Source organism: Xenopus laevis, chromosome 1L (assembly GCF_017654675.1).
Source record: "Xenopus laevis strain J_2021 chromosome 1L, Xenopus_laevis_v10.1, whole genome shotgun sequence".
Taxonomy (NCBI): Eukaryota; Metazoa; Chordata; class Amphibia; order Anura; family Pipidae; genus Xenopus; species Xenopus laevis.
The window spans coordinates 106,945,645-106,961,602 of NC_054371.1; the positions used below are offsets into that span (position 1 = coordinate 106,945,645).

General features: G+C 41.0%; 1 protein-coding gene across 5 annotated transcripts in view; it reads left to right on the top strand.

Moving 5' to 3' along the window:
• The window catches only part of atp8b3.L (ATPase, aminophospholipid transporter, class I, type 8B, member 3 L homeolog), an 81,608-nt gene that overhangs the window by 18,960 nt on the left and 46,690 nt on the right, over window positions 1-15,958 (top strand). For 3 of the 5 annotated variants that reach the window (XM_018254500.2, XM_018254520.2, XM_041561546.1), the window contains exons 2-6: window positions 3,668-3,751; window positions 5,751-5,842; window positions 13,845-13,958; window positions 14,390-14,488; window positions 15,254-15,315. In XM_018254500.2, the coding sequence (XP_018109989.1) occupies window positions 3,697-3,751; window positions 5,751-5,842; window positions 13,845-13,958; window positions 14,390-14,488; window positions 15,254-15,315 (422 nt within the window). In that variant the 5' untranslated portion in view covers window positions 3,668-3,696. Of the gene's footprint in view, window positions 1-461; window positions 638-3,667; window positions 3,752-5,750; window positions 5,843-13,844; window positions 13,959-14,389; window positions 14,489-15,253; window positions 15,316-15,958 lie in introns of all 5 variants that reach the window. The other 2 variants (XM_041561557.1, XM_018254507.2) reach the window with 1 other exon arrangement.

Consider the following 15,958-nt stretch of genomic DNA (forward strand, 5'->3'; position numbering starts at 1 on the left):
TCTAAAGTTCACTGAAAGGTCTGAATGCTTTTGGGTTGTTCTGGACTATATTTCAAGACATGATATTCTAGCCCTCCTACTTCAACCTGAAAATATTCATACTACAGAGACTGCCGGGGAGCTAGGGGTGCACAGACTGACAAGTAGCATTAAAATATGTTTTTGAAAATTCTGCCACCCTAGGCTTGAGCCCTTGGGACCTTCCCACAGATACAGCCCTTTTTCCACTGTTAACTGTAATGTATCTCTAGTAATTTTTGTAATGTTTAAAAAAAAAAAATCACAGACTGTCAAATATCAGGTTTTTCCAGTTTGTTATTCCTTAGTACATGGAAATATAATCGCTAACTATAGAAATACACATAATAGACTTTTTGTTCTGTGGTGATATTCATTGGTTAAGTAAACTGAGAAGTCCGCATTGCTATTGTAAAGGGAAATATATTTCAATCTTCTTACAGTGTAGAAGAGCAGGTGCAATGAGAACATCACCAAGGGTTACCTATTTGTAGAGATGCTGAAGGCGGAGCTTAGTGATTATCCTGAGAAACACAATACATAAGCCCTTTATATTCAACATGTTCTTGTGTTTGGCCGTTTAATGATCATTCAGAAAACACATTTTCACAGACATCAGGTAAGCATTATGTTATGCTTTAAAAAAAGAATACACAGAAGGGTTTTAATGCACTGGAAACAATCTCTAATACATAGGTATGTAAAACAATGGCTACAAAAATCACATCTATTGGACATACGTTGCTGTGTTTTTTTTATAGCAGTTAACTTTTTAGGACCTCTGCCATTATGGCATATTTATATTTGTGGATTATGTATCCTGTAATTCTAAAGAAAATATAGCAGAATGACTTCAAGCTTTTTAAAAACATTTTTTTTTCATAAAACATTTTATATGTAACGTGATTCATATCTTTTGACATCATATGCAAACACCCTACAATTGCAGCATATACAGTATGTAGCATCATCATCATCTCTATCAACCTTTTCTTATATTATGTTTATATATCCTGCTATCCTGTTTGTAAGTACATTTTTTTATTTTTCATTTTACTAGAGTAATGGTAGTTGCTGTCATTTATATGCAGTATTCTTTAGCAGATGGCTGCAGCTTGCAAGGCAGTCTGCTAATGTTAACCCTCAGCTTTTTATTTATTTTGCTTGCTTAATAATGCAATTTGTGCAGAGAAAAATAAAGCATACTTGATTACTTGACATATGCAATTTTTAGAGAGTAACGTGACTCAGTTGTGGCACCTAACCAATAACCTTATGCCTCCTTCACTTCACATATCAACGTGGCTTTAGCTGACTTGCATGTATGAATTCAGTGTTGTAGCATATGTACTGTACATGCACGTCTGCATGTGGACACTGGTTAGAGGAAGTCTGCTGTGGAATAAGATGTGAATATATATATATATATATATAATATATATATATATATATATATATATATATATATATATATACACATACATGTATATATGTGTGTGTGTGCAAAAAAAGACCAGCAACACCAGAAATTTCATGACACTTTTTACTGCCTTCCACCTGGGCTGGGATTGGAGACAGTGTGCTTTATATAGTGAATAAAGTACCCCATCTTGTAAAATATAAGGATATTATAAGTTACAGAGGAGTTTCATGACCATATAAAAACACGAGGCCGAAGGCCGAGTGTTTTTATACAGGTCATGAAACTCCAAGGTAACTTCTAATATCCTCATATTTTACAACTGGGGGTATTTTATTTATTATAATACACATATTTCAATGAGTCATGTGACAGAAATGACATCAGAACTCACCGTTTATAACTGATGACATCAGAACTCACCGTTTATAAGGATATAATTTACAGGATATTCATGGCTTTTGTGTATTATATATATATATATATATATATATATATATATATATATATATATATATATATATATATATATATATATATATATATATATTTATTTTAGTGTTATATATTTATTTGTGGGAATCAGGCAGACATACATGATTCCTCAGATTGAGAGGAAACCATTATACAGTAGTATGTTCTTAGGCTGCCGGAAACATTCAAGTAGAATTTATGGATTATGAAACTGGAAGTCCCTCTGCCTTTCATGGAAAGTGAGGGACTTACAGGTATATATACAATTTAATCTGCATTTTAGTGCAGTTCTGCGAATACAGTCCCATAGAATAGAATTAGGTGAGTTATCTCCTCTGTGTTTTTTTTTTTAATGCGACAGTGACACTTTTAGCTAGGGAAACACTGAAAAGCACTCTGTTTAACCTCTGCTATAAAGTATTTTATCTGGCGCTGGCCTAACAGTGATATTGGTGAAGGGAATCTTAAAGTATCACAATCTCATGTTTCTGAAAAGGTGACTTTTTTTTTAGTATTTGTTATAGATTTTTTTTAAAAATGTAAAAATAAAATAACATACACGTTAATAAATAAGGACAGGAGAGTGAACTTTTGTTAGGGAAGTCTTTGCATGGTTTTATAATTAGGTTCACTTACAACTTGCCAATGTGCATTGTATCCATAATGATAATAATGTCCAGTTTCCTTGGGAAGTCAATGAACGTGACTTGAAACCACCAGGTCCAATTCATCAGAGCATGCTTAAAGGGTGCATTGCTGCTTGTGACAAGTTACTAGGAGCATCTATTGGCACGAGAATAACGTCAATTCACTCAATTTTGTGTCTGCTGTTTGCTGTATCATACCTTATTTTAGTCACATTATACAGAGAGATCTATAATACTTTAGTTAGATATATTTGTCCCCTTTTTTTCCCAAATCTCTTATTTATGGATTTTCCATTTTTTTTGTCCACAGCAGATTGTTTATATGAACTCTAGTAGTGTTTCTGAAGCAAATAGATCAGTTTTACTAGCGCAGGGCAGCATTACATGATATTTGCATTACTGTAAAACGCTTCATTTTTTGTGTTACTGTTTCTTTAAAGAATAAAAAGGTGAACAAAATAATATGTTTAGAGGCCCTATGGTTTACTGGCTGGCCTCTAGCATCCCAGTCCAACGCTACGTATACCTATGACAGGTTATTTGGTGTAATAAGGTAAATGATCATTACCATTTATAGTATATAACTCCGGCTACTATGAACCCATGTTCAGAGATATTTTGTCATTCACGTGAATGGGTCAGTTATAGGGTTTTAAAACCTGAGGATGTTTGCTGCAGGATAGGTCACCACCAACTTTACTCATCGCAATGCATATCATGTGCAAGTTCAGGCTTGCTGCATGCACAGTACAAAACTCCATGGAAAAGTTCTGTACTGTGTATGTGCTAAGCACAGACTCATGCAAGGAATGGTTAGGAAAAGATGACAGCAGCAAAGAGCAGAGCTGTTATACCACCCAGACATTTTTGGAGGCACCTGGAATCATATACATGGTGGGAGTGAAGCTGTGGTTTTATGGTGTGTGGTCAGGTTGTTCCAGAGTCATGGTCAAAAATATCCTGAAAATCATCTCTGGGAGGTTGACATTTATACAGTTTTAAGAGACAACTAACTACTTTTATCATGGTTTTCTGGTATATTTTAGGTTGTGACATAATTAAGCTGAAGGAACTTGTTTACTTTCTAACTATACATCTTTCTCTTTAGATCATTCAAATAAATGCAACGCTTGAAGAATGAATCAGAAACAAAATCAAGATGAGGAAGATTCTCAATTTGAAGCAAAATCAGGTAGCAGGCAATATATTTTTGTCAGTTTAAAGGAGAACAAAGATGTCAGTAGATATGCTGGCATTCAATGTGGCCTTATTCATTCTTGTTTAGTTCTCCTAAACTAATTTTTTGTATATATTGGCTAAGAAAAAATTATGTTGGGTCATATACAAAAATAGGGCAAGGTTTAAAATTAAATAAATGGACCCTACAACTTTTCACCTTTTTATGATTGTATTTTCTCATTAGACAACCCTGTGCAAAGAAGGAAAGGTTAAAACTAAGTAAGCTTTATCAGAAAAGTCTGTATAAATAGACCAGTAAACATTCAAAGTGATACTGCTCTGAGTCTTCTGTCAAAAGAAACACTGCATTTCTTTCCTTCTATTGTATACACATGAGCTTCTGTATCAGACTTCCTTCTTTCAGCTTAAACCTCCGGGGCATGGGCTTTAGCATGCTCAGCTTGCTCCTCTCTCCCTTTGCCCCTCCATTCTCCCTCCTCCCTTTCCTTCTGTTATCTAAGCCGAGATTTATGAGGGAGCAGGGAGAAACTCATGCAGGAAGTGATGTCACACCAAGCTAATATGGCAGCCGCTATCCTAAACAAACAGAGAGCTTCTAGAGCTGTTTACTCAAGTATGGTAAATCATTCTACAGAATAAATATAGTGTTATCGCTTGTAATATTGTGGTTAATCTATTGGCAATAAACTACCTCAGTAGCTTTCCTTCTCCTTTAAGTAGGCCATAACTTGAGGTGGGTGATATCAGGCTGATCAAAAAGCCACTGCGTTCATCGCCCTGACAATTTTTAAACCAGTGTGATCAACATCTAAACAATTTTCGGACAGATATCGTTTCGGTAGACCCGGTAGAGCGCCTCATACATGTGCAGATAAGCTGTCAACTCAGACTGGAGCCGATTCGGCAGCTAAAATAACTGCTGTAAAGCAAACGTTAAAAAAAAGATAAATTTTCAGTATACCATTATATACTTTCCAATATCTGAAAAGGAAAATTTAGTTAATACTATATTCATACAGGTTTATCATCCTTAAGATTAAAAAAGGATGAGCAACCTGTATCGCTCTAGATGTAAATTAACTACAGCTCTCAGCTGTGTATTTGATGCACAATGAATAGGAAATAGGAAGAGGTTTTAAATATAGGCAGAATGAGAAGGGATAGGGGTATATGCTAATTAAATTAGATGCCTCGGGAAGCCCGGTTAAAGTGGCTAAATATGTAACCCATAACATTGTTTTTAGTAGTTAGTATGCCAGCATTAACTGTTGTTAAATATGTCTTCATCAGTGTCTTAATGGCATCTCAGGGTTGTATATTTGTATGTTTGTTAGTATTTGTATTTTTGTTAATATCTTTATCTTAGGACATATGTATAGTTTGGCTATCTATTATTTGGGAGATCTTTTATTAGTCAATGAATAGAATTAGATTAATTAGATTAATTAATTAATTACCCCCATAAAATATATGGATATTATAAGTCATAGAGGAGTTCAATGACTATTTAAAGGCATGAGGCTGAAGGCCAAGTGCTTTTGTATAGTTCATGGAACTCCAAGGAACTGCATAATTAGGTTCTCCGAGGAACTACAAAGGACTGCATAATTATGTTCTGAACTTGTTATACATACTACCCTATTGTCATTTTTAGACAGGATGCTTTCTTTGCCTATAATGTTGTGACTTAACCCTTAACTTGTTTCACAATTGAGTGTTTTTTCATGATTAGAAATCTGGAGAACTGGGAGTACTTCTTTGCATTGGGTGATGTATAAACTCCAAGTGCTTTTGCCTCAATGGGGTATAAGTGGATATTAAAGCAGGGTGTGGGAAATCCTGCAATGTTTTATCTTCATATACAGGAAAATACTCGCTGTCAACTAAAGGCAAATGATAGTTTTAGTTATAGTTGTAGTGAATGATTTAGCAAAGTGTGGCTGGTACAATATCTTCTGTATAATAATTGTTTTGTATTTTTTTTTATCAAGGATGCACCTGGGAGGTCAGAGCAAATAACCGGATATTTAATTCATCAGTTGAAAAGAAGACCTGGCTCTTTTGTAAAAAAAAGAAATATGCAGTAAGTTGATTTTGATTTATGTTTCACTAACTATTAGAATCAACCCTTTTACATGGATTCCAAAATAAGGAAGAACTTACACATTAGTATGTATGATAAGTAGAGTTTTGAAACAGAAAATTATGAACATCTAACAGGCAGTATTCATAATGCAGGTGGCAAAGAGGCCGCAGCAAAAGATCAAAGAGGAGTGCTAAATGTACAGCTAAGCCTTGCAAACATGGTGGATGTTTTGGGAAACACACACCTGCACCACGCCTAATGACAAGTACCTACTGTATGTAGCAGCCATAGTTGCAGAACCAGTATGTACAGATGGAGAAAATGGAGAAGCCCTCTGTTTGATCCCCATTATTAACTCAATGTTATGCTGTCACATTCTTTATGTTTTTCTTAGCCTAGGAGAGTGGCAATGTGAATTTAAATGAAAATGAAATCCTCCATTTGAAGATGCTGGTTAATGTAATTGATTTTAAAAAGAACAAGTACAAAACAGGCAAAATACAATACAGTGTCTGATAGTATGGCATAGGATTGATCACAGGTCAAGCACCTGCTTGTGCAGGCAGGAGAATACTGTCGCTAAAAATTGCAATTTTTGATGTACATGTGGCTGTATTTAGTGGGATAAAGCAGGTAACATCAATTTTTCAAATATAGGTTACATGTCCATAGAGTCCAGATCAAACCAATCCCCCCTCATTTCACAAGTTAATTTTATTAAGTGGAAGTGCTCCATCCACCAACTGTCTCCAGAAGGTTAGGAGGGAGGGTTATGCCCCCATCCAGTGCATGATTACATGAACGTAACTGTACTCTGGCCGTGTTGGTGGATAGTGCCTCATCTATTACCCCTAGCAAACAGAATGCTGGGTCCACTATTCGTGGAGTGCCCAGTTCATTCAGTAGGGTCTCTATTACTTTAGACCAGAATTGTTGTATGGGGGGACAGGACCATTTAATATGGATGAAATTGGCCCCTGGAGGAGGGTTATGTAGGTTTGGTGAAGGGATTTGTACTGTATGAGCCTATCTTTTAGAGCAGTGATCCCCAACCAGTAGCTTGTGAGCAACATGTTGCTCTCCAACCCCTTGGATGTTGCTACCAGTGGCCTCAAAGCAGGTGCTTATTTTTGAATTTCTGGCATGGAGGCAAGTTTTGGTTGTATAAAAACCAGGTGTAGTGCCAAACAGAACCTCAATGTAGGTTGACAATTTACACAGGGGCTACTAAATGGCCAATCACAGCCCTTATTTGGCACCCCAGGAACATTTTTCATACTAGTGTTGCTCCTCAACTCCTTTTACTTCTGAATGTTGCTCACAGGTTCTAAAGGTTGGGGATCCCTGTTTTAGAGAGATCAGGTATTTATAATCATTGTCTGTAGCTTCCTCCCACTGTTCATAACCAAGTCCTGAAGTGGCCTGCATCCAAAGGAGGTATGCTTGGTCATATCTGAATGGTGCCTGAAAATCTCATTCTTAGCAATATCCAATAAATGTACATTTTTTATGGTTTAAATGTTTCTTTAAGTGTAATTGCTACTGAGAACAGCATATGTAAAAAAGAGCTGTTAAAGCAGTGAAAATGTTTAATGGGTTTGCTGGAAAGCTGATTAGTATTATATTGTGTTAAGAAATAAAATAAAAATGTTGTTTAATGTTTTTCAGTGATTTTAAAGTTATATGTAATATAATTACTATTGGTTGTTGATATTCTGATTACTATTACTATTGGTTGTTGATGTACTTCTGACAATATTGCACAAGCCTGCTGATTAACAGACTGTTGAAGGACTAAAATTAGCTTCATTGTTTTAAGAGTCAGAAACAGCAGAGCACAAAATAAAAACATCCAGGCCAATCCTTATTTTAATTTATTATCTATTTCATATAAATTAAGCATTACAAACTTTAAAAATTTTTTTTATATGTATTGGAAAGTTGCTTAGAATTGGAAAAAGCTTTTGGTTGGAGACCCTGTTCATAGAGGTTTGTAGAAATGTAAATGTCAGGGAGCCGGGAGCCCCCTCTGGGGAGTAGTCCGGATCTAGGAGGAAGCCCCTCAGGAGGGATCAGGATCGTGGTATCCAGGGATTAAGCAGAAAGGGTAATCGGGTTCAGGCTACAGGTCACAAGGTAGGCAGAATATAATCAAAGTCCAAAGTCCAGGCAGGGGGTCAATAGCAGGCAGAGAATCAGCGAAGTCCAGGTCCAGGCAAAGGGTCACAACAAGGAATCAGGCAGATATAAGTATGGAAAACAGCAAGGGAACCCAGGAAACTCTCAGGGAACAGAATCCTATTTTCGGGCGCCATCTTGGCGTCTCAGGCGTCCTTTTATGTTTGAATTTGGCGCCCTTGCGCCAGCGTCAGCGCGCCTGCGACCGTCGCGCCGCGCTGACGTCACGGCGCCGGCGTCGGAACCCACGTGGGTTGACTGGGCGCCGCCATCTTGAATTCTTCGCCGCCGGGAGCGGACGCGACTCCTCGCCCTCCCGGCGGTCTTGACAGTACCCCCCCCCCTCACGGGGGGCCTCAGGACCACCGGGACTTGGTTTCTGGGGAAACTTGGAGTGGAAGTCTCTTACCAAACGAGGAGCATGCACATCACGATGTCCCTCCCAAGAGCATTCTTCGGGGCCAAAGCCCTTCCAATGGATGAGGTACTGAAGGGACCCTCTGGAGATTCTGGAATCAAGGATTCTCTCCACCTCGAATTCTTGTTGACCCTCCACAGAGACAGCAGGAGGAGGAGATTGGACACCAGAGAAACGGTTGGAGACGGTGGGCTTCACCAGGGAGACGTGGAACACGTTGGGGATTCTCATCTCTGGTGGGAGTTGAAGTCTGATGGCTACGGGGTTAATTATCTCCAAGATGGGGAACGGACCCAGGAACTTCGGACCCAACTTGGGAGATGGCACCTTCAAGCGAATATTCCTGGAAGAGAGCCAGACATTATCACCCACCTTGTAGGGAGGAGAGGGCCTTCTACGGCGATCCGCGAAAGTCTTGTGGACTAGAGCACACTTCTCCAGATTAGACTTGGTTGCAGCCCAAATAGCAAGCATATGGGCTGTCAGATCATCTGCAGCCGGGACGTCCGACAACACGAAGTCCTGAGGAAAGGCTTGAGGGTGCTGTCCATACACCACCATAAATGGAGACCTTCCTGTGGAGGAATGACATGCATTATTATGAGCAAACTCTGCCCACGGGAGGAGGTCAGACCAATCGTCCTGGCAAAGAGACACGTGGTTCCTCAGGAACTGTTCTAAGGCTTGGTTCACACGTTCAGCTGCCCCATTCGTCTGCGGGTGGTAGGCAGATGAAAATTTAAGTGTTATTCCCAAGTCTTTACATAGAGAACGCCAGAACTTGGCGGTAAACTGGGTGCCTCTGTCGGAGACGATCTCCACCGGGAAACCATGCAGGCGGAAGATGTACTTAATAAAGAGTTGGGATAATTCCACCGCAGAGGGTAACTTCTTCAAAGGGATGAAATGGGCCATTTTGCTGAAGCGGTCAATGACAACCCAGATCACAGTATTCCCACCGGAGGGAGGAAGTTCGACAATAAAGTCCATAGAGAGGTGCGTCCACGGACGAGAGGGAACCGGCAAAGGCTGTAACAACCCGCTGGGGCGGGAATGGCTAGGCTTAGAAGTGGCACAGACATTACAAGCAGCCACAAAGTCCTTTACATCCTTGTGGATATCAGGCCACCAGACTAGGCGCCTCAAGAGTTCAAGGGTCTTGGCCGGACCAGGATGTCCAGCTTGTCTGGAGCAGTGGGTTTGTTGCAGGATGGCCAGGCGAAGTTCTGGAGGGACGAAGGCCATGCCAATCGGAGTATCTTGAGGAGCCGAGGACTGCCCAGCCAGAATCTGGTCGGCAAATTGGGGATACAGAGAGGCAATGATCTTGACTGGTGGAATGATTGGCTCCTGCCTCTCAGGGTCACGATCCACCGGAGTGAAGCTACGAGACAAGGCATCGGCTTTCAGATTCTTGGAACCTGGGCGATAAGTCAAAACAAAGTTAAAACGAGAAAAGAAAAGGGCCCACCTGGCTTGTCTGGGATTTAGCCTCTTGAGGGACTGTATAAACTCCAGATTCTTGTGATCTGTGAAAATCTGGACAGGAATTTCAGAGCCCTCCAGGAGGTGACGCCATTCTTCAAGGGCAAGCTTGACTGCTAAGAGTTCTCGATTTCCGACATCATAGTTCTGCTCTGCGGATGAGAACTTCTTGGAGAAAAACGCACAGGGGTGCAATTTTCCATCAGTGGAGTGTCTCTGAGACAGGATAGCTCCGGCTCCGACTTCAGAAGCATCGACTTCGATGCAGAAGGGTAGTGCAGGATTGGGATGTCGGAGAACAGGAGCGGACGTGAAGGCCTCTTTCAAGGACTGAAAGGCTTCTATGGCGGATTGAGGCCACAGGCTGGGTTTACCCCCTTTCCGGATGAGGGCCAGGATAGGTGCAATGCGGGAAGAGAACCCCCGGATGAACTGTCGATAATAATTAGCAAATCCGATGAACCTCTGGATTGCCTTGGTACTCAGTGGGAGAGGCCACTCCTGGATGGCCGACACCTTCACGGGGTCCATCTCAAATCCCTCTGGAGAGATAATGTATCCTAGGAAGGGGATCTTGGATACCTCGAAGACACACTTCTCCAACTTGGCGAAGAGAGAGTTCTTCCTCAGACGAGAGAGTACCTCCTTCACCTGGGAGCGATGACTTTCAAGGTCCTTGGAAAAGATCAGGATGTCGTCCAAGTATACGACTACGAACCTTCCTAGGAGATCTCGGAACACATCATTAACAAACTCCTGGAAGACGGCAGGGGCATTGCATAGGCCGAAGGGCATAACGAGATATTCATAGTGCCCATCCCGAGTGTTGAATGCCGTCTTCCATTCGTCACCCTCCCGGATGCGAATGAGGTTGTAGGCCCCCCGGAGATCCAACTTGGAGAAAATCTTTGCCCCTTTCAGCTGGTCAAAGAGCTCGGCAATCAGGGGCAGGGGGTACCTGTTCTTCACGGTGATCTTATTCAGACCCCGATAGTCTATACAAGGCCGAAGGCCTCCGTCCTTCTTCTCCACAAAGAAGAACCCAGCCCCTGCTGGAGAGGTAGAAGGGCGGATAAACCCCCGCTGGAGATTTTCTTGGATGTACTCCTTCATAGCGGTAGTCTCTGCAGGAGAGAGAGGGTAGGTGCGCCCTCTGGGGGGCATAGCTCCTGGCAGGAGTTCAACCGGACAATCGTAGGAGCGATGTGGGGGAAGGAACTCTGCCGACTTTTTACAAAACACCTTGGAAAATCCCTTGTAAGTGGAGGGCAAAGTCTTTAATTCCGCAGAGGAGACATTCACCTTCTCGAGGGGTTTTGACGGAAGGCAATGTTGCAGGCAAAATAAACTCCAACGAGAGATCTGCCCAGTGGACCAGTCTATGGTGGGGTTATGCAGACGTAACCACGGAAGACCCAATATTACTGGAGTAGAAGGACAGGGGATGATGAAGAATGAAAGTTTTTCTTGATGCAGCGCCCCAACTTGTACAGATAGTTCCGCCGTGAACTTTGTGACGAATTCAAACTCCAGGGGTTTGTCATCTATGGCGGTAATTCGCAGGGGTGAAGATAATGGAAGCAGGGGAATCTTCATGCGTTCGGCAAAAAAGGCATCCATGAAATTGCCATCCGCTCCGGAGTCGAGGAAGGCCCTTTCGAAGATAGACTTACTTGCCAGGTGAATCTGCAAAGGAAGAAGAAGTCTGCGTGAACTTTCTTGATACTTCTCCTGAGGACCTCGAGTGATGCCCCCTACATGAGAAACCTGAGACATACCTCGGGGTACAAAACTCTTGGCTTTGGCAGGACAGGCGTTGGCAAAATGGGAATTCCCACCACAGTATAAACAGAGACCTGCCATACGTCTTCGGAGTCTTTCCTGCTCGGAGAGGCGAGTCTTTCCTACTTGCATAGGTTCCTCCAAGGGGGACGTCGACACATGAGTCACAGGAACAGCGGGTGTTTGCAGAATCGGCCTTTGAAAGCGAGGGGCCAACAAGGGAGAAAATCGTCTGCTGCGCTCTCTCTCCACCTGGTGCTCTCTGAGACGAGTGTCCACTTTAATGGATAGAGCGATCAGCCCTTCCAAGGTGTCAGGAGTCTCTCTGGAGACGAGATCATCTTTGATGCGGATGGATAGGCCTTGGTAGTATACAGCCTTGTAAGCGTCATCACACCAGGAAGTCTCCGCCATCAGTGTTCGGAAGTCTATAGCATAGTCATTGACACTGCGGCTTCCCTGCCGGAGCTGCAAGAGACGGGCAGGGGCGTTCGTAACCCGACCTGGAGCATCAAAGATTAAACGAAAAGCTTGGAGAAAGTCTTTAACATCAAAAGTCAGCGGGGAATTCTTCTCCCAAAGAGACGTTGCCCACTCCAGTGGCTTGCCTTCCAATCGAGACATCACATACCCCACCTTGGAACGCTCACTAGGAAACTGTGTGGGTTGGAACTCAAATTGAATTTGGCATTGCGTGGCAAACCCCCTGCAGGCTTGTGGGTCCCCACTGAAGCGAGGGGGAGGTGGAATGCGAGGCTCACCTGTCGGGTAGCTTGCGTTCGTAGGGGCTGCCGCCATGGGGGGATCTCCAGTAGGTGGAGCAGTGGAAGGCTCAGAAGGCACTTGAGCTAGCAGGACATCGAGTGCTTGCCCAATGCGAACCTGCTGGTTTTCGTAGTCCTCCATGCGGGATGCCAGTCCGCGGAGCGCTCGTCCGACATGAGGTGTGGCTTCCTCAGAAGGATCCATGGCCCGAAAATAATGTCAGGGAGCCGGGAGCCCCCCTCTGGGGAGTAGTCCGGATCTAGGAGGAAGCCCCTCAGGAGGGATCAGGATCGTGGTATCCAGGGATTAAGCAGAAAGGGTAATCGGGTTCAGGCTACAGGTCACAAGGTAGGCAGAATATAATCAAAGTCCAAAGTCCAGGCAGGGGGTCAATAGCAGGCAGAGAATCAGCGAAGTCCAGGTCCAGGCAAAGGGTCACAACAAGGAATCAGGCAGATATAAGTATGGAAAACAGCAAGGGAACCCAGGAAACTCTCAGGGAACAGAATCCTATTTTCGGGCGCCATCTTGGCGTCTCAGGCGTCCTTTTATGTTTGAATTTGGCGCCCTTGCGCCAGCGTCAGCGCGCCTGCGACCGTCGCGCCGCGCTGACGTCACGGCGCCGGCGTCGGAACCCACGTGGGTTGACTGGGCGCCGCCATCTTGAATTCTTCGCCGCCGGGAGCGGACGCGACTCCTCGCGCTCCCGGCGGTCTTGACAGTAAAGCTTTCTTGAAATAGTAATTGTTCATTTACAGACTTGTTTATGAAAGAGTTCTAAGAAACAAAATGCCCTTACCTGTCTGTCATTGGACATTTAAAGAGTGGTAAACACGTGGGGCGAAGCCAGTGTGATTGACAAAACATTTCACATTCTACTGAACAACTGGAAACCATGACAGAAAGTTTGTGCCTCATGCTAAAAAATATGCAAGTGCAATAATAACGGAGCCTAACATCTACCATAATTAAGTGTTAAGTATAGATACTTAATTGTGCTCATCAGTAATTGTTAAAGGAGCATATTGTGCCTATATGTCCAATTGCATGTTAGGTGCTATTGCATCACTAGGACTGCACACTAGAACCATTTGCCTCCCCTTACCTTGCAGGTCCAAAATGCATCCATTTGTGGGCAGTTTGCTTAGTGCCATTAATTTCTGTACTTCCATAATCCCGCACAGCATTTAGGCCTTGATTTCAGATGGTTCTGTAATTTTGGGAAGAAATAAAACATGGTGAATTGCACAGGTTTTTTTTGCATTTTCCTTAATAATTGAGCCCCATAGAATCCTATAATTATGGTCACCAAATTACTAGTCACTAGACTAATCAAATATATATTTTAATTTATTGTATGTTTCTTTTTAGGATAACAGCATTACAACAAGCAAATATAACATCCTGACATTTATACCACTGAATCTGTTTGAGCAGTTCCACCGAATGGCTAATTTGTATTTCCTGTTTATAATAATCTTACAGGTAAGGATTCCCCTGTGTGCAGTTTTTTTCCTGCTACTAATTAGTATACAATACATTGCCTTTCAAAGAAATTTGCTGTTCACACTAAAATTATTTAGAAAAAGTGAGGCGCTATTGGCAAGAAAACTGTTATTTCTGAAATTAGGTAATGTTACTGTTGGCAACATTATTTTTTAAAAAACAATTATATATAAATGTGTATAATACCTGTATGATGATTTTGCCTGGAAGCTTTTATGCCTTATATGGATGCAAAAAGACAACATATTTATATACTTTATATAAATAGACTATTATACTTTAAATTATTATACCGTAAATCCAACCCTATACTATAATTATACCAATTTAAATCTTAGTTGATGAATGTGATAGATGAAAATAAATACAACTTTCAGCTGAATTGTCTCTAATTGTTTTTCTTTTTGTAGACCATTCCTGCCATTTCTACATTGCCCTGGTTTGCTATTATGATGCCTCTTCTGGTACTCCTGGTTATTAGAGGAATTAGAGACTTAATTGATGATATTGTGAGTATTATATATATTTAACCGTTATAATATGTATGGAGAGAAAAAGAGTAGCAAGCTTCAGTGTGAATTAATCCAAAGTAGCAAAGAGTTGTACTGTGATGATGTTGGATTTTCAGAAACTGTATCATATACAGGCACAAATAACTCTTCAAAGGAGTAGTTCAAATTGAAGTAAACTTTTAGTATGTTCTAGAATGGCCGATTCTTAGCAACTTTTCAATTTGTCCTAATTTTTTATTTTATATAGTTTTTGAATTATTGGTCTTCTGCATACTCTTTCCAGTTTTCAAATGGGGGATCGCTAACCCCAGTAGCCAAAAAAAATTGACATTGCTACTTTTTTTACATATATTTATGTTCAGGCCCTCTTCTATTCATAGTCCAGTCTCATTAAAACCATTACCTGGTTACTAGGGTAATTTAGATCCTAGCAAACCAGAAAGGTGCTGAAATTTCAACCTTGAGAGTTGTTCTAAAATCTAAATAATTTAAAAACCACAAATAATTTAAAATAAAGTCCAGCTGCAAATTGTCTACATCATACTAATAGTTAATTTTGAGGTGAACAACCCCAGATATTGCCCTAATCATAGGCTAATGCTAATTAGTTATTTGTTGTTTTACTTCTACAAAGGGCATGTACAACATTCCGTTTCCTTGTTTGGTCTGAATAGTGAACCTTACTAAATATGAGCATAATTGGACCTGGTTTACACATGTGATATTGTTTTGATTCTTTGTTCTTGATATAATCCACTGCAGGCACGGAATAACAATGACAAGGCTATAAACAACAGGCCATGTGAAATTCTCAAAGGACAGAGGTGAGAGACCAGCTGAAATTAAATATTTTACTGATTAGGTAGTTCTGCCCCTGAAATCACACTGAAAACACAATTACAAACTCACTCACTTACCACTTTAAAAAAAAGAATGGATGCAAAAAAGCCAATAATAGAAGAAATTTTAAATATTTAAGGGGGTGGTTCACCTTTAAGTAAGCTTTTAGTATGTTATAGAGTGACCAAGTATAAGAAACTTTTCACTTTTTTTTTTATAGTTTTTGAATTATTTACCTTCTTCTTCTGACTCTTTCCAGCTTTCAAATTTGGGTTACGGTCCCCATCTAAAAAACAAAAACTCTGTACGGCAAGACAATTATTGTTATTGCTACCTTTTTTATTTATTGTTTTATTACTACTCATCTTTCTGTTCAGGGCCTCTCCTATTCATATTTCTGTGTCTTATACAAATCAGTGCATGGTAGTTTGGACCCTAGCAATCAATTTGCTGAAATTGCAAACTGGAGAGCTGCTGAATTAAAAGCTAAATAACTTAAAAACTACAAATAATAAATTAAAACTGATTGCAAATTGTCTCAGAATATAACTTTCTACATCATACTAAAAGTTAACGCAAAGGTGAACAACTAGTGTTAGGCGAATAAATTCGGCAGGCATGAATTTG